The sequence below is a fragment of the Ochotona princeps genome, chromosome 19, assembly GCF_030435755.1.
Source record: "Ochotona princeps isolate mOchPri1 chromosome 19, mOchPri1.hap1, whole genome shotgun sequence".
Classification (NCBI taxonomy): Eukaryota; Metazoa; Chordata; class Mammalia; order Lagomorpha; family Ochotonidae; genus Ochotona; species Ochotona princeps.
In genome coordinates this window covers 23,503,617-23,522,327 of record NC_080850.1, presented here as the reverse complement: position 1 = coordinate 23,522,327, position 18,711 = coordinate 23,503,617, and the positions used below count along the sequence as shown (strand labels likewise).

Here is an 18,711-nt window from a genome sequence, read left to right as displayed (position 1 = left end):
AGGCTCAGAGAAGGAGCGGTACTTGTCCAGGGTCCTGTGATGTTAACACAGTATTCTGGCTTGTTCCCCATCTGAGTTTTCCATTTCTGCTCCAGCTAGGAAGTCGGGAGCCTTGGTCTTCTCCTTAACGTGCTGAATGGCTTCAGGCAAGTTTCCTGCATTCTCTGAGTCTCTGCTCTCCTGTTGGTATAGCTTCTGTCCTGTGATGAGGATCAATGGGAGAATTCTAACTGATAGCATAAAGGTTTGTCATGAGCCCCAGGACCTTGACGGCAGTGTAGCCGGAGAGACCCACAAGGGCAGGATAGTGGGCTGTAGTTGCACTCACAGGGGCCGAAGGATGGTGTGTCCTGGAGCCTAGAGCTGCTTGATTCCTGCCTGAGTGCCAATGCCTGTGACTCCACCTCGAGTGCATGGGAATGAGGCCCTGGCCTTGGGGGTAAGTGCTGGAAAGCCCCCACTGCTGGGGTGAGGAACTGTGTGATCTGACCTGCCTAGGCCTTCCCTTCAGAGCACACGTCTAAGAGGTCACCGGTAGCTGCAGGCCGGCCAGTGCCTCGGACCTCTAGGACCTGAGTGAGTGGGGGTCTGCTGTGCAGGCCTCCTTGGCCTCTGTCTGGCCCTTCCTGTCCACATGACCAAGCAGGGCCTGCTGGGGCCCTGGACCATCTGTTTCCCACCAGTTTTATCTGGGAGCCTGCGTGTCTGCATTTCTCATCATCTGAGCTGCTGGAACAGGAAAAGGCATGAGTGCACGAACAGGAAACGCTGGATGCAGCTGTGCTGAGGGGGAGCATGAGCCACAAGGCAGTGCATGGCCAAAGTACCCCCAGCTCCCCTTTACACAGCAGTGTGTGGCCAAAGAGTCCCCCATTACAGAGCATTGCACAGCCAAGGTGCCCTCACCTCCCTGTTACACAGCAGTGCATGGCCAAGGATCCCCCCCACCTTTACACAGCAGTATGTGACCAAGGTGCCCCTCCTCCCCATTCCCACCCCTAACATTTGGAGAGTACCTAATCTGTGCCTGGTGCTACTGTCAAACCCAGGACTGCTCAGCTTACATCTAGCACCAGGGAAGACAGGGGTAATATAACAGTCTTGTAGCTAAGCCACAGGGACATGGGCCTCGGGCATTAGAAAGGCCCTTTGGCTGAGAATGAAGGGTGGCAAGGTAGCCTAGGACTTGGGGAGAAAGGGAGAGTCCAAGCAGTGGGTTGGGAGCCGGTGGATGTACACTGTGAGACTGTATCTAGGGGTTCTGCGTTCCAGGGGCTGAGCAGCTGGCAACCCTCTGCTCAGCTCTGCCTCTGGCTCACTGGGCAGGCCAGGCAGGCCCCTGCCCTCTGTCAGGGAGTTTTACTTACTCCTCGTCGAGTGGATGTCCCTGACATATTCCTTGGGCTTCCTAACTGAGAGACCCTGTGAGACACTAGCAGGCATTGAGAGCTGAGCCCTTCCCCGCCTCCCTTTCGTAGCCTGAGTAAATAAACTTGCACGGAGAAGGAAAGAGATTTTTTCCCACAGTGTTATTAGTAGCTGTCTGTGGGCAGCCTGAGAAAGGGGCAACTGGGAGCTTGGGGTTTTGGGCTGGACCCACATGTTCGTTCAGCACAGTGCATGACCTGAACCTTCGATCCAGGGCATAGCCACATTGCTGGGCTGTCAGTGCGGCTCACTGAATGGGGGCTGCTGTTGTGTCCAGCCAGCCTCCTGAATCCCAGAAATAGCCCACGAAGCAGAGTGTGCGAGGGTCTGTGCAGTTATGGAATTCACAGGTGGAACAGGCCACCCCAGCTTTGATGTGTAAGGAAGAAATAGAAGTTTGGCTTTTCTTTTATTTGTTTTGCACTAAAACCCATAATGCCGAACTCATCCAGGTTAAATAGGAATGTTTCGGGGTTTGCCACTGTACGGCTCTTGGTTAATAAAAAATGGAAAACCTAATTAACTCCCTCATAATCCCTCCCACTTCAAAGCCCCGGGACATGGCATGGCAGTGGGGGTGGATCCCAGGCAGGGGGTTCCCCAGGGAGCCCAGCGTGGGAACTGCAGGACCAGATGGGCTGTGAGGCCCCTCCAACTCCCACGCTGAGCAGCTTGAGCCTTGCTGACTCATCTCTCCCCCAGGTCGCCCGGGCTGCTGTGGAGCCCCAGCCTGGCTTCTTGGGGACGTGACTGCTTCTCTGGGAAAGAAAGATGCCATTGACCGCCCCCCTCACCTCCAACATCAACCTGAAGTGGTCATTCCTCCTCAGCACCCCCACCTCCACGCCACTCAGTCTGCCACCTCATGGCTGTCTGTCCCGGATGGGAGAACCAGCCAGGGCTCCAGAACACGGCAAGGCCACGGTCAGCCCAGGCAGCTCCAGGTGGAGGAGGCATGCTCACACCTCACCAGCTGAGCGTGACATTTCCTCAGATGCCACGAAGGGCCTACCCGACCTTCCTGCTGCTTCCAGGCCCCTCTTTCTGGGTTATTTATAACAGTGTTAACAGGCCAGAGGGCTTCTCAGCCAAGCCCTGGCCCGACGCCTGCCCTCTCTCCTCCCAGCCAGGGCAAGAGAAGTGGGGAACTCTAGAGGACACCTCCAGATGGGAATGCTGCTTTTTTTTTTTTAGCAGAGGCTTTGTATATTTATTGTGGTACATGGTGGTAAAAATGCACGAAACAATGATTTATTGTAATGATTTATTGTACAAAGCAGGGCTAGTCAGGCCATCTACCCTGTTGTGCAACCTTCAGCCATCTTCACTTCCAGAATGTTCTATCACCCCAGAGCTTAAGCCCCTTCCTGCAGCCTCCAACATCTTCAGACTTTGAAGAACCCCCACACAGTGTGACTGGGAAGGAATGTCAGTGGACACCGCTTTCTGCCACAGGGGATACGGTGTGATCCTTGGCCATCCGTAACCCTTTGCTTGCCTTCCTGTTCAGGAATGGGGTCTAAACAGGTGACCTGAGGATATCTCAACTTCAGGGAGAACTGAGTTCTCTCTGATCTTTCTTCCCTTCAGCAGACTCTGTTCATTTTGCCTCCTCAGGCAACTGTTTTGCTGTTCGCCACTCTGTCACTCCACTTTGAAGTCTCATGTGGAGATAACATTTGGCATGCTATCCCATCCCAAATACCTTGTTGCACAGGGATGGAACAATTTTAAAGGAAGCATGGGGGCCATGGGCCCCAGTGCAGAGATGTTGAAACTGAGGCCATGCTAAGGGGTGTGAGCCCCATTTGCATTGCACCTGCACAGCAATTACTCTTCCCAGTATCATTCCAGACACGTGAGAGATGGCCTGATGGCACAACAGTTAAGGGGATGTCAGAATATCCAGGAATGAAGAGAAATCAGTTTCATTTTGCCTTTAAAGGTAATAGTTGCTGCAGAAAATCCATGTTGAACTAAACATCAAACCATAACCTAAGGGCAGAGGGCCGTCATTGTGGCACAGCCTGTACAGCAGCTTGTTGCGAAAGTGGCATCCCCTGTCAAAGTGGTAGCTCGAGTCCTTGCTGCTCTGCTTCTGCTCCTGCTCTCCGCGCTGATGTGCCTGGGAAGGCAGCAGGAGATGACCCAAGCACTTGATCCTCTGCCATCCACATGGGAGATGCGGATGGAGCACTTGGCTCTCAGCTAGGAATGATCCAGACCCAGCTGCTGTGGCCACGTGGGAGGAACCTGCAGATAGAAGATCTCTTTCTGTGCCTCTTTCTGTCATTTTGTTTCTCTTTCAAGCAAGTTAATCTTTAAAAATAAAGGCAAGAACAGGATCCATGCCCTGTGTAGCCACATAGAGGCCTGAGGCAGAGGGAAAGTCAGCACCACACCTTTATGTACATTTTTGCTGTTTTGTTCCTTATGGGTGGAATTTTTTTTTCATTAGTTTTTTATTTTAAGACTCTATTGGGGGTGGAGATCTCCAGTGGAGTAAGAGATGATCTATCTTCACTGCTGAGGATTTGGGGGCCCTCGACTGCCCTCTTCTCAGGCCAGATTCTACCTTCCGATTCCTGTGCCCTGCTGTGCCGATGACCCCTCCCTAAGGTCCCCCATGCCTGGTTCGAGGCCCCGCCACCACTCCCAGGAGTGAGGAGAGCAGCTGAGGGTGGCATTGGATTCTGTGATCTATTTTTGTGCCTGCCCTTCAGTGCCTGATAGAATGCTGCTTTCTGTAGAGCTGATGTGTTGAAATGGTGAGTGGTGATGTCAGGTGGTGTGTGTGATCATCTATCTTCATTCTTGACCTCATGGAGGGGCCTGGAACTGGGGCAGAAAAAAGAGCTTGCAGCGGTTTTGCTTCCCCTCCCCCCACCCACAATGGGGCTTGAGAAAATTTGAACTTGTTACCTGGTGGACAGGGTAGCCATGTGGTAAAAAATGCACACGTCCCACTCTCTTGTTTGGTTGCATCACCCTTCATGTTTAACCAGACAGCCATTTGGTTTGTGAAACCCATCTTGTATAGCACCTGCTGTATGTGTGTCTGACACTGTCCAAGGCAAATGGGGCTGCAAGGGAACTGGACTGTCCCCACCTACCTGATCTCCTCGCCGGGAGAGGGTTCATTTAAAAAGGGTGAAGGTTCTGCCGATATGGGGTGATGATACTGGTACAGCAGTGTGGTTGTCCTTAACACCACTGACCAGGACATTTTCCGGGGAGCTTTCATATTCGGTGTATTTCACCACAGTTTAAAAAGGCAACCCAGGGAGGGGGTGGGTGGATGGTAGAGAATACAGGAGGTGGAACTAGAACTCGATCAGGGTGCTGGGCCTGGGAGGGGCCCTTCTGGGAGGGACATTTAATTTGGGTTGAGGAGATGATGAGGTCCACCAGAAGGAAGCAGCTCTGGGAAGAGCAGGAGAGAGAAGAGGTGGAGCAGGATGAGAGAACCACCCACCCAGAGGCCCCCCGTGCTGGAAACCCCAGCCGCACAGGGTTCCCCTGAGGGATCCGGTGTCCAGACACACAGGAAGCTGAGCCACTCCTGTAACCAGTGAGGCCTGAGTCGGGGCCAGCCCTGCCTTCATGGCCAGGCAGGTATTCTGCTGCCACTGTCCTTTGAATTCAAGAGGCCCTCGAGTTCAAGGGCGTGAAATTGAGTCCAAGTGCTGGCAAACACGATGTGTGTATTACACTGCACAAAGCACCTGAGCCTGTGTCACTGAGAGTCCCTTGCCTTTTATTGTTTAAAGACAAACACACAGCAACAAACCCTGCCTCCCTGGTGCTAGGCAGCCCAGGGCTGCTGAGAGGCATCCGGATAGGCATCCGGTTAGATGCCTGGATCCATGCTGCTGAAGATGAGGGTATGGGTGAGGGTGTGACCACTGAGACCTCATAAGCTGGGAGAGGGTGGCGATGTGGGCTCTGCCTGGTCAGGTGCCAAGACCTTCTCCATTGCAGGTATCTCACCAGGTACAGCAATAGGAGACTGCAGATCTCTGCTGGATAAGAAGGCAACCCCCAGGGAGTGGGAGAGGAGATGGTGAAGCCTGATAGCACCTGCCCCAGAGACTTCCCGTTCTCTTCTTCCCTCGCTTTTCAAAGTGGGAGGCCCTAGTGCAGAACTTAGGGTGTCTGGGCTGGAGCTGTTGAGGAAGGGGCCTGTTGTTTTGCAGAGAGCTGTGGACAGTGGATAAGGATGATCCCAGTTTTTGCTGTGACCTGCCAGGAGCTGGCTACATAGATCTAGGAACCACTCCCCCTCCCCAGCCCTTTTTCTGGGAGCTTCTGTTTTCTTATCTCCCAAATCAGACTGTTCTCCACAAATATGTTCCCGTGAAGTCTTCTAGCAGCAAGCCCCTGGTTTGGTGTTAGGTTCCTTTATCAGGAGCTGTGCTCTGGAGCCCTGTACAAGAGTCACTTTATCTGATGAGGGTGGGACTACTTAGCTGAGGGCTGAGGGGGAGGCAAGGCGAGGGATTCCTATGAAGAAGTCAAATAAAATCCAATCTCTGCAGGTGCAGTGCCTCACACTTGCTCTGTGTGTAGCCCTGGGACACAGCTGTTCCTTCTGGCCACTCTTTCCCCATAGGACTGTTTGTGATCTGGCCACTCTTTCCCCATAGAATCATTTGTGACTCTAGCTTTCCTACTTGGTCCACACCTGCAGCGCCAGTCCCCCAGCTTCCAGCTTTGGAATTCAGTTGCATCAAGAACTGAGGCTCTTGTCAAACGCTTCCAGGGTCTTAGAAATTTTTCCTTATCTTTTACTGTGATTTTATCCACGGGACATCTGACAGCAGTGTAAAAAAATTTATTTGAGAGACAGAGACTGAGAAAGAAGAGAGAGGGAGCCCCCATCTGTTGGCTTACTCCCCAAATTCACATAATGACCAGGACTTGGCTAGCCAAAGCCAGGAGCTAAGAACACAATCCAGGGTCTTCCCTGTGAATGACAGGACAGGACATCGGTTACTGAAGGCATGACTACTGCCTCCCGGGGTCCACACTGTCAGGAAGCTAGTTTCAGGAACTGGAACCAGGAATCAAACACAAAACTCTGATAGGGGACCTAACTAGCACCCTAACTGTCCCCTGACACTTTTTTTTTTTAGGTAATGCAACTTTATTGAATCCTAACCTTCAACTTAACTGGCATTGACATCTCTTCTTTCCTACTCTTATGTTCTGTTTATGAGCCTTTCAAGTACATTTCATATTTGCAGTAACCAAAGGCTTTGGGAAGAAACAACTGGCTCCCAGGTGACAGAGTCAGCTGCCAGGCACAGACCAGCAGGGCTTGGGCCTTACTGATGGGTGTCACCACAGGACAGGGTGGAGCGTTGGCTGGTTGATGAGGAGAGGCTGGTTAGGGCACCTTCTGGTGTACTGAGACTTGCAAGCCTTGGATGGGCTTAGGTTTAGCTACAAGGAAGCAAGAACTTACCCAAAATGACAAGTTCAGCAGCTCCAAGTTACATCTTGGATCCTGAAGCTGATGCCCCTGGTTAGTGTGAGGGGGCCCCAGCCTCTCTCATTGAGTGGACTTTCCAGGGTCACCAGAACAAGGATCCTGCTTGGTTGGTGGGGTCCTGAGTACTGGGCCCCCATCTTGTTCTCTAGCCTGGAGGACTCTGTCTTGGCTGATCTGGTGACTTTTTGGCAAAGCCTGACCAGGCACTGGGTTGACTGGGGTTAGGATCCTGGTCAGCAAGGGCTGAGCATCACCAAGGTTGTGCTTGGCAGGCCAGAGGTGTCCTCAGGGCACGGTACCAGCAGGAGGGGCTCAGCCTGGATGCTTTGATGGGAAGCCTGGCAATAGCTGGTCTGTCTCTGCTTTCAGGTGTTCTGTTCCAGCTCTGGAGGCTGGGCTCAGAGCTGCTCCGTTGTATCTGCTTTGGCCAGTGCTTTGTGTCTGTGGCTGTGTCTCAAGTGGGATGAGGCTGTATGGACTTTTGGCGGGGGTTGGGGGGATAGCCTTACTCCTTGTGCTGATCTCCTGGAAGCCTCACTGGGTGTTTTGTATTGCTCTGGAAGGTGATGGAAGATTAGAGTTTTTCCCCTAATGTAGGAGAGATGAATTTGTCATCACTTTTGCCCGCTGGACGAAAGAGACTCCTACTGGCATGTAATCTACAAAGGAAATTTATTCCCTGGTGTATCTGCAGAACACCAGGAACTGCCAGCTTCAGGCACAGCTGGATCCAAGTGTTCAGACAACTTTATCGGGAGCCGTCACTGTTTCTTGGCTCTGCATCCCCTGTACTGGCATCACTCTCAGGTGGGCTCTTGGCAGGTAGTGGTAAAGCTGCCTACCAATCCAATTCAACCAGTGAGAGTGGGGAGAGGAGCATTTGAGGAGCATTGTTCAAATGCTCCAGCAAATTCCTCCTATTTGCCCTGACCCGCCCAGTCCAACCAGTTGTTGTGAGACAAAGCCCTTCCCTTTCCTGATTTATGAGAATATATTTCCTGGTTCCTAGGTGGCGGCTTTTTGCTTTGTCTGCCCCTGCCGCCCCATAGAGGGGCCAGGTAGGGAACTAAAATCCCATTTGCCAAGGGTCTGCCTCCATGACCTCATTACTTGCTGAAGACCATCCCATGGGAGTTATAACATCTACGATCACCCTTCATGAGTTGTCTGACACCCATCTGGCTCCCAGCCTCTGTTACTTTGTTTTTGTAAGAACTGTGCCAAGTAGGATTCTTCTCATTACCCCATTTTGTCTGCAGAAAGCAAGTGTGATCGAGGGGGGGAGTGACAAACTACCACTTGGCTCTTTTTGCCTCTTGTTTAGGCTTTTTTTTTTTTTTTATTTCGAAACCACCCTTCCTTTTTACACTCTTGTCTGGCCTCTGGAAGTCCATTCATTTATTTATTCATTCACTCACTTGTTCACAAAGTGATGACATTTTCCTGAATGTTTCCCCAACACTAATGGGGAACTCAGAAATGAAGCCAAGTGCAGGATTGTGTCAGATGTTTAGGCAAGTGGGGCCCTGAGGGTCTGTCGCATTTTCATGTTCTTCTCCGGGGGGGCCAGTGAGTATCTGAGTCATGGGGACACCCAGAGAAGGACACATCAGGAATCCTGGATGGCCGGAGCCTGAGCTGTCACCACAGCCCATTCCACCTCCTTTTCCTCCTGCTTCCCTCCACTCAGAAACTCTGGGACTGCGCCCTAGGCTGGGCACCAAGCTTGGTGATTGACTGATTGCAGGCAGGAGAGTGAAGCCACCATTTTCTCCTGAAAATGCATTCTTTTCTAAGCAGGGAATCAATTTCCAACAAGATACACAGACTTCCAATGAAGCCACTTAGGTGAGTCTGGATAAAAACCGCATCAATCCGCTGCTGGGTCATTGATCTCCGTGGCTGGGGAGAACGCAGCCCTTGTGGATACGGAGTGTGTGTTGCTGCTGCAAGGAGTCCAGAAGATACAGCAGCCCAAGAGGGCCCCGTAGTGGGGTGTGAGCAGACACATGAGGCTGGTGCACCACGCGGAGTGTTTGACCCCAGACTGCCACAAACTTGTCTGAAGCTATAGGTCTCTGTCTGTATGTGGGAATAAAGGATTTTCCTTCTCCATTCAGAGATAAGAGTGATGGATGGTAGCACAGATTTTACAGGGCAAGAAGACTTGAATTTGAATTCCAGTTTCACCTTTTGGGGTCCCTGGGAGGTGCTATGATTTCATTTTTGTCTTCCAAAGTGGGGGGATTCCTTGAGCCCTAATCCATACTTTCTCACCATGTGATCTTATCTGGGTCTTTAGAGGCGCTCAGATTGCAGGGAGGTCCTTTGGGGTGGGGCACAGCTCCTGGGGAGTGTCCCAAAGTGGGGATATTTTAGCATGGAGTGGAGGGAAGACCCTGGAATAGACAGTCATCTTCTGGGTGGGGTAGACTCACCCCCTGCTTGATCCTGGGCTCCCCACTCTGGAGCTGGTGGGGGGAACAGCGAATTTCTGCTTGTTGAAGCTGCCTAGTTGTGGAGCCAGAAGTGATGTGCTCATCTCTCATCTCATGACTGTGGCCCCAGGGACAACAGCGGCTGCTCCCTGCGGGGCTGTTGGGAGACCCCAATGAGGGGCTGCCTGGGGTTGGCGCTCAGGGACAGCAGCAGCTCTCAGGCTTGCAGGAGGCAGCCAGGACAGGACAAGAAGGCCTGGATTCTTCCTTTTCAGAGAGAACTGGGTCACCCGGGGTACCGCCTTCAAAGCCTCTCTCATGCGTAGGAGGTCTGAAACATCAGTGTGTGTGCAGTGCTTGGCGGTTTTTAGCTGATGGACAAGAGCACGAAGTGAGATGTGCATGGAGTAGGTGGAGCAGCTAGGGAGTACCCAATCTGTGCACTCCTTTGGGCCATCTTGTGGGAATGGTTTCAAGGATAGGGCGCTTCTGGACTAACTGTAAATCTTGCCCCTCTCTCCCCATTGTACTTCAGTTTCCACGGTTGCAGGCAGGTCGCCCACTGGGTCAGGATTTTTTATTTGTTTGTTTTTTAAGATTTTATTTATTTTTATTGGAAAGGCAGATATACAGAGAGGAGGAGAGACAGAGAGGAGGAGAGACAGAGAGGAAGATCTTCCATCTGCTGATTCACTCCCCAAGTGGCCACAATGGCTGGAGCTGAGCCAATCTGAAGCCGGAAGCCTGGAGCCTTCTCCAGGTCTCCCACGTGGGTGCAGGGCCTCAATGCTTTGGGCCATCCTTAACTGCTTTCCCAGGCCACAGTCAGGGAGCTGGGTGGAAAGTGGGGCTGCGAGGATTAGAACTGGCATCCATATGGGATCCCGGCACATGTAAGGCGAGGGTTACCACTAGGCTACCACGCTGGGCCCTGGGTCAGGAGTTCTTAAGCCAGATCTCTGGAGGTCTGAAAGCTTGCCCCTGCATCCTGTGGAAGAAGCATGTCCCCCGCCTGTGTCTGGTGCCTGAGGTGCTCCCCCTCGACTCCCAAGAGTGTCGTGTGAGTTGCCTAGCCCACTGCCCAGGGCTGCTGGCTCCTGGCTGAGCTGGGATCCCCAGGCTGCTAATTCTGGGGCTGTTTGTGGGAAGCAGGGCCTACAGAGATGGCTTCTCTGAAGTTCCTGGGGCCAGAGGATCTGGTACACAGAGAAAGAGCAGCCATGAGCTCGTCACTGGAGCCCCGCCTCCTGTCCCTCTGGCTCATGGGGGTATCTGAGTGATGCCTCCCTGCCCTGCCGCCCGCCTCTGCCCTAGAAAGCCACTCTGGCCTCATCCATCTCCCTACTTCTACACTGGCCCCACCCCCATCGCACTAGGAGTAAAACCCAAATCTGTTACAATCCGCATCTGATCCGGCCTCCACCTACCCCTCTGATGTCTTGTGCCATCCCTTGCTAGCCCTACCGCTTCGCTGAGCTCAGCACCTGTACCCTGGGAGCCATCCTCACTTGGAATCCTTGTCACAGGTCCTCCCTGCCTATGGATTCCACAGCCTCTGTTCTCCACTGGGACTCGTGGTTTATATTTCTCTCTCTCTCTCTTTCCTTACTCTGTCTAAAATGCAAGGTTTGGGTGTTTTCTTCCGCTGCTGAAGGAAGGAACTGAGATCCTGGCTGCAATGAGTGGATGCTTGAACACGTCTGCAAACATGGAAGCAGCTGACAATAGCAAGTGTTGGAGATGGAACAATTAGACTGTTTGCACAGAGCTGGCTGATGGGAGTGTGCCTTTGGAGAACAGTTTGTAATTTTCATAAAGCTATACACACACACACACACACACACACACTTCCCATATGGCCCTGCAATTCTGCTTCTTGTTGTTTGCCAAGAGAAATGAAGATGTGTGTATGTCCTCACACCAGCTTGTACACAGCATTACAGATGTGATGTCAGTGTCATTGGACAGGAAACAAACCAGCTGTCCACCATGTAACCATTCTCTGGAGAGCTAAACTTGTAAAGGAGTCCCTAGACCCGTGGGAGAGGCGTTGCAAGACTCGATGTGGGTTCCATGAAACCACAGAGGGTACGGAGCCGTAAGATTCTCGAGCACTGTGTTTTCCCCAAGTGTACGCAGGCAAATGTAATGCGTTTCCATCTAAGCTAAGCACTTTCGCACTGTGGCTGTAACTTGCAGTTGGAGATGTGACAGCAAAGCTAGCACACATTTTGTTCTCTACAGTTTCATGGATAGAAGATTTGTTCTTATCGTGAATCTTAGCAACCTCAGCATAAGTTTTTTTTTTTTTCTTTCCTTATTAAGTCAAGAGCTTTGGCCTTTCACTTAAAGGAAGCACTTCTTTATGGCTTCTCCTTGACATATCTGAAATGCCAGCATCCCTGCTCTGGGTCTCTGGGGCCATTATGAAGTGTAGGAGCGGGTACCTGAACATAGCACTGATTGCTAAGAAGGTAGGTCGCCAAAGGGAGTGCTGGGCAGTGGTGCCTTCAGTCTCCCACGTGGGACAGAGCAGGGCGGCACAAGTTTTCATCACATCACTCAGAGAAGTATCTGTTTGAAAACTTATTTGTTTACTTCTGGAATTTTCCATGGAATACTTTCAGAGTATGGTTGGCTGCGGGGTACTGATCACTGGAAGTGCTGCTACGACATGTTTTATCTGTTTAGTGTCATCCTCTCCCACTCCCAGCTGGGAGCTCTGAGAGGCCTCTGGCCTTGTCTGTTTGGCCCTGTGGTACTCAGAGTACCTCCTGCTCAATATTTAGGGCTATAGGGTCCGTGTGCACTGGGGGAAGAATGGGCAGGTGCCAAACACTGGGGGAGGGATCCCGGTCCTGGGGGGCAGAGGCTCATGAGGCCCTGCGCTGCCTGGCCTGAGAGTAGGAGGCACGGTTGTCTGCAACGAACTGGTCCTGTCACTTCCCCGGGCAGGCGGGATTCTCACAAAATGCCGATTAAGACATTCGACCCAAATTTGGATAAAAGCCTTTTCTTCCTGTGTCAAGTTGAGCTAATAATATACATTGATTCATAATTTATTAGGTCTAGTAAGTGGGAACAATTAAGGAAAAGGCCTGGGCAAAACCTGTTTCTTTTAAGTGCCGTATATGCTTGCCCTGTGTTGCCGGAGAGCTCCCAGCTCCTGTCCCTGAGACACGTGGCTGTTTTCATCCTTCCTGTCACCCTGTTATTTGTATTTGTACTGTTAGCTGATAGTTCTCAAGCCCTCACTGGACCAGCCTATTATGCTGCCTCTTAAAAATGTCTATTTAGTTACTTCTTTAAAGGTTTTTTTTTTTAGTTGTTTACTTATTTGACAGCAGCACAGTAAGAAAGGGGGTGAGGTTCACTGCTGGTTTCATCTGCTGGTTCACTCCTCCAAATGGCTGCAACAGCCAGGGCTGGGTCTCTGACATGGGTAGTGGGGACCCCAAGTACCCAGGCCATCTTCTGCTGCCTTCCCAAGGGAGCTGGATCAGAAGTGGAGCAGCTGGGACTTGAACCAGCACTCACGTACAGGATGCCAGTGTTGCAAGTAGTGACTCAGCCTATAGAACCACAGTGTCATTTTGTGGCTCAGTTCTACGAGACCCACATTCTTATCCGTGTCTTATAGGACAGGTAGTGATTTTCAGGAGGGTGCAAAGACTGGCCCAGGGCCTCAGTCCTTGGGAGTGGGGGGTTTGATCCCAGGGCTGTCCTGTCTGTTTTTCCCTACAGTGTCTGGTTTCTGGGTCAGCCTCCTATCCCAGGCTTTTTCTGAACCTGTAGGGTGCCCTTCTGTCCATCACTCTTAGATTTGGGCATCCATGGGCCGAGAAAGCCGTGAACTGACTCAGTAGGCCTGGGGATTAAGCCTGAGAATCTGCCCTGTTTCTGGTGTAACATGTGCCTGGAGGACCACACTTCGAAAACCACCGATTTTGGCAATGCTGTTCCCAAACTGACGCCTCTCCTTTCCACCTACTGTGTCAGGTGGACTTGTGACCATCTAGACCATTTCCTGAGTGATTGCATGGGTGCGGGGTATCAAAGTTCAGGAGGAATTTGGATTCACTTTTAATTCCAGTTCCCATCCATGAAGAAATGCATGTCTTGGCTTTTGTCTCTACTCCACATGTGTATGATTATATCCCACATACCGCTGTTTTACAACTTGGATTTTATTAATTTTTAATTGTTTGTTTATCTGAAAGAGAAGGGGATCTGCCATCATCTGATCCATTCCACAAATGCCTGCAATAGCTGGGGCTGAGTCAGACCAGAGCCAGGAGCCTGGAATTCACGTGACTGGCAGGAACTAAAATACTTGAGCCAGCACCTTTGCCTCCTAAGAATGTAACATTAGCAAGACTGGAATTTGCAAGTAGAGCTGGGACTTTAAAAATTATTGTATTTTTTATGATGTTTACATAGATGAGAAGAGTGGACACCCATGTGGACCACTGATTAGTGTGGGAAGAGTCAAGGAATGAGGGAAAGTGGGTGAGACAGTTTCCATTATTTTTTCTGCCTGGATCTGGAGAAAGGGATGAGAGAAGGGAAGAGGGCTACTCCTAGCAGCCTAACCGTATCAGTACCTGGGAATGGGCCAAGGCCACTTGATGTCATCCTAGAGTCCCCGATGTGGAGCATGTTCCGAAGGTAGTGGTTCAGTGGTTTCAGTAACTCAGAGGTATTGTTGATATCATTGTTTCAAGGTTGAGGAAATCCTTCCAAGGTCCATTGGCTGACATAGTCCACCTTGGGGTTGCTATAATGGCCCAGACTCTTGCTGTCAAAGCTTGGCAGGAGAACTGTGCAAATTGTTCTGCCCTCCATGGTACTAGATGTCCTCTGCAGGCACCAATGAACTTGGTGTCATGTTCCCCATGTGTATCTGGGCATGCCATCCACTGCACAGGCTTCAGCAACCAATGAGGCCCAGTTCTGATACATGTGGTCCACAGCCAAACTACAGATCCTATGATATTTTATTTTCTGTGGTTGGAGTTTTGAGACCAGCAATCCCTAAAAAAAAAAAAAAAGAAAAGAAAACTCGCTCCAGACCTGACTCCTTTGTGTGCCAGCCGGTAAAGAGTCCAGCTCAGGTTATCACCCACATCAGCCTACACACACACTCGTGGTTGCATTTGACTGATCAGTTCTGTCTGCAGTCCCATCTCATATACCAACCAACAGCCCAGCCTGATTGCTCCCACCACACACTTGGCCCTCACGCACACCAGCGGGAACTGCAGCCTAGTCAGAGTGACTCCCAAAAGCCCTCATCAGGCCTGCCCCCAGCCTCAGTTTGTGCATATGCCAGTATGTGCAGCAGACTGGTCCAGTTGGTACTGCATCCCATCCAGTTCTTGTACATGTTAGTGGGTGCTGCAGCCTACCTCAGCCCCACTGACCTACTATCTAGCCCACATCGTCCAGCCAGGCCCTCCAGAACTGACACTTTGTTACAGGAAGTGGTCATTGCAAGCAGTATCTCACCTAGGCCAAGTTCCTAGCACTGCATTTTAGTTTTGTTTGTTTAGCATGTCTTGGAGAACACAGATGTTTGCCCCATTCTTTTCAACAACACTAGTACTTCATGGTACAAGTGTATTAGGTTTTGGGTTTTTTTTTTTTTTGAGATTTATTTGTTTTTAATAGAAAGGTAAATTTACAGATGGAGAGACAGATTTTCCATCCACTGATTCACCTCCCAAATAACCGTGATGGCCAGAGCTGAGCTGATCCAAAGTTAGGAGCCAGGAATTCTTCTGGATCTTCCATGTGGGTATAGACGCCCAGAGTTTTGGCCCATCCTTGACTGCTTCTTCAGACCATAAGCATGGAGCTGGCCAGCAGTGTGATGCAGCAGGTTGATTTGTGGCCTATGGCGCTAAGCATCTCATATGGTTGCTGGGTTAAGTCCTGACTATTCTGCATCCAATCCAGCTTGGTGCTAATGCACCTAAGAATGCAGTGAAGAGTGGTCCAAGTGCTTGGATCCCTGAAAGCACATTGGAGATCTGGATGAAGGTTTTTGCCCCTGGCTTTAGCCTTATCCTGCTCTGGCCATTGCAGTTGTTTAGGGAGTGAACCCAGCAGATAGAAGCTATCTCTCTCTATCTCTCTCTTTCAAATAAATTGTGCAAAACAAAAACCCAGTAGTCACTCAATAATATCAGCCATTGTTCTTGCTGAACAATGGCTTTGATTTCATTAATCATATGGAGGAATTGTTAGCTGTGAGAAATCCCCTTGTAGAGTTTGGGGGCAATCATATACAAGAATGACTTGCTTCCTGGGCTCCAGTGTGTCAGGTGGACAGGGCCTCGAGGGCTGTGTAGGAGTGCAAAGGAGGAGAGCAGAGAGCAACAGAGGCCTTTGCCTTGTCAGGGCCTGGCTCGGCTCCCTGGGCATTCAACAATTGCAAAGGGTGGGGCAGACTGTTGCATTTCCTGGCTGGTTGACAGGCTTGGGCTTTAGCCGAGGGTCCAGGTGGGTAGCCTTGGGTGTCTGAGGGGCCCTGCTTGGGTCCAGCCTGGCTCAGCTCTGATCCTTCCTTCCTGTGTCCTCAGGTTGATGGCTCCGGGGAGGAGCAGCTCTGTGCCGACTTTCCGGAGCTTGACCTCTCCCAGCTGGATGCCGGCGACTTTGACTCAGCCACCTGCTTCGGGGAGCTGCAGTGGTGCCCCGAGAACGGCGAGACCGAGCCCGGCCAGTACAGCCCTGACGACTCGGAGCTCTTCCAGGTACACTCCCCTGGTCTGGCCACCTGCTACCCCACATGCTTCCCTCTGTCCCTAGAACATGGCTCTGCCCGGCTCCGCCTTCTGCCCTCACTTGTACTGAGAAGGCTCCTCACCCACCCCAGCTCAGGGGACCCTGCTGCTGTGTGCTTGGGTGGCACCTGCTCTGGGATGACACTCACCTCCCTGCCACCTCCCATGTCATTGATGTTATGATCACCTTTGGAAAGGGAGGGCTGGTGTGAGCTCTTCTCTATGGAACCCCTTGCTTCACCATCCCACCCAAGGCAGAACCCAGCCCCAAGTCCTCCATTCCCTGAATTGTCTCATCAGATTTTCATCCTCATTCTGTGTGGCAGGTGCCTCCATTTTCCCTTTTTACAGATAAGGAAACTGAGACTTGGGGGGTTTGAGTCACGCTGCTAGAACAAGTTACCTAGACCTAGTCCTCTTGTCTCGCCTGTGCCCATGTTTTCTGGCCACAGAGACACCCTAATGAGAATGAGTCATGGTTATTGGGCAACTGTTCTGCAGGAGACCTGGCCCTGTTTGTATGTGGAACTCATGTAATTCTCTTCACAACCCTCCGTCATAAAGGCACTTATCTCCATTTTTCAGTTGGAGCCTAGGGGTTCTTTCGCAAGAGGCAGTGCCAAAAGCCACTGGGCATGTGCCTCTCGCTACCCTTTGTGCTGGGCGTGCAGCCTGGGGGCCACATGGGGCCTGATATTTTCCTTTGAGCAGGCACTCCCTGCCCCCCAAGATGGAATAATGGGCTGTCTGCATTTGCTTCCCACTGAAGCCAGCCTTGTGCACATTTGCAGGTGTGAGTGTGGGTGTGTGGCATGCAGGGTGGTAGAGGAGATGAAATTGGCCGTGTTGAAGCTGGGTGATGGGTGCATTCGAATCCATTGTTCTCTTCTGGAAATTTCCTCCTCCATGGAGACTGGGGGCAGAAGCCGTAGCCCACCTGTGCCTTTTTGGCAACATTAACAACAGCAAAACCCTCACGTGCCAGATGCTGGGCCCAGGTGCCGTTGTGTCCTGGTTAGTGGCACTCCTGGGCGGCAGGGCGGTAGTTTATCATGCCTCCTAGAGGAGCTTGTCCATCTCAGGCCCTGAGTTGTTCATGGATTTCAGTCCAGAAGAGGAGACTTGGCTGCAGATGAGTAAAACATAAACAGCAGCTATTGCTGCTGACTGGACGGGAAAGCAGATAAGCCTGGGTAAAGGGTTGCCTGGGCCGGCCGGTTGGTCAGGAGAGGTCCCTGGAGGAAGGCTTGTGCTGGCCACAGGCTGAGAAGTGGGTAACCCTGTGAGCAGTCAACATGGACAGCAGGACAGGCTTACAGTGTGGAGGGACAGAGGGCTGAAGGGAAGGCGCTGAGCAGCAGACAGGCAGGTGGGCAGGCGCCAGCTCCTGCGGGGTCTTGAGGGCTAAGTGACAAGTGTGTTCTTCCCTGGGTTGTTCGGACCTGGAAGTCGTGTATCCTTGCAGAAAGTGAAGTTCAGAGAGGTTAAGTAATTTGCCTGAGGTCACAGAGCTGGGAAGAGTCAGGAAGTAGATGCACGCCTAGGAACATGGACTCTCCACTGCTACACTAACCCTTACTCTTGCTGCCACCCTGTGGGGGAGTTGGCAGGGCTGACCTCTGCTCTGGTTTCCCCATGGAGAGACTCCATTTCCCTAACTGCCTCTAGTAGAGACAGAAACTTCCAGAAAATGTGTTCAGGTTGCGGAGGGCAGCTGGATGCTTCCTGGAGACCATCCCATCTGAACCACCTAGGGACCGGCCCCCAGCAAGCCCCCACTGAGCTCCTACCATTGGGTGAAATGTTTATGGGGGAGTCTGGTGCTGCCTGAAGGCCCCCAGGCCTGCCTGAGATCAACGCAGCCAGCCTCTCACCCCTTCCTGGCCGACACCCCATCAGCCAATGAGGAAAGGCCTGTCCTTGTCACCCCAGCCCCCTGCATTGTAAACACCATGAACGTGGACATCCTGTCCTTTGTGTGCACTATTGGTGTTCCCAGGGCTGTGTCCAATGCCTGGCACCCAGTCAGGGCTTGGTAAACATCATCAGATGAGTGTGTCCCTGGTGAACCTGAGATCCCAGATCACCCCCTCCTAAGGCAATCGATTGGGCTGTTACAATTTTCATGTGTATATGTCCTGTGGACTCCAAGCTCCTTGGGGACAAAATCATCTTATTCATCTTGGGGACCCACACACAGCATTAGGATCCAGATCACACATGTCGAATGAAGAAATGGAGGGTAATGTTTGCTTTCCTGCCAAGGGTCAGACACGAGCCCTTCGGACAGTGAGCTGTGAGCCAGGGTCATAGGTTCTGTTCCTGCTGCTGCTGCTGCTGCTGCTGGCTCAGGCAATTGCCTCCAGGGACCAGGGGCAGTCCTGGAACCTCCTGCTTGCATTCAGGCCATGTCTTAACACTCTGGTGGTACCACTGCTATGAGAACAGACTGGGAGAGTGGGAACATTTGAGTGACCAGGGTTGACAACTCCTAGCAGACAGGGACATTGTCTTCCGTTTCTTAGGGGATATTTCTGGAACAAGCAACTGTTGGTTGTTCTGT

The 18,711-nt window shown here is 51.6% G+C and overlaps 1 protein-coding gene across 2 annotated transcripts in view; it reads left to right on the top strand.

Moving 5' to 3' along the window:
• The window catches only part of PPARGC1B (PPARG coactivator 1 beta), a 103,147-nt gene that overhangs the window by 60,348 nt on the left and 24,088 nt on the right, over positions 1 to 18,711 (top strand). For both annotated transcript variants that reach the window (XM_004587545.2, XM_058677849.1), the window contains exon 2: positions 15,945 to 16,118. In XM_004587545.2, coding sequence (XP_004587602.2) covers positions 15,945 to 16,118 — 174 coding nt within the window. The remainder of the gene's footprint in view (positions 1 to 15,944; positions 16,119 to 18,711) is intronic.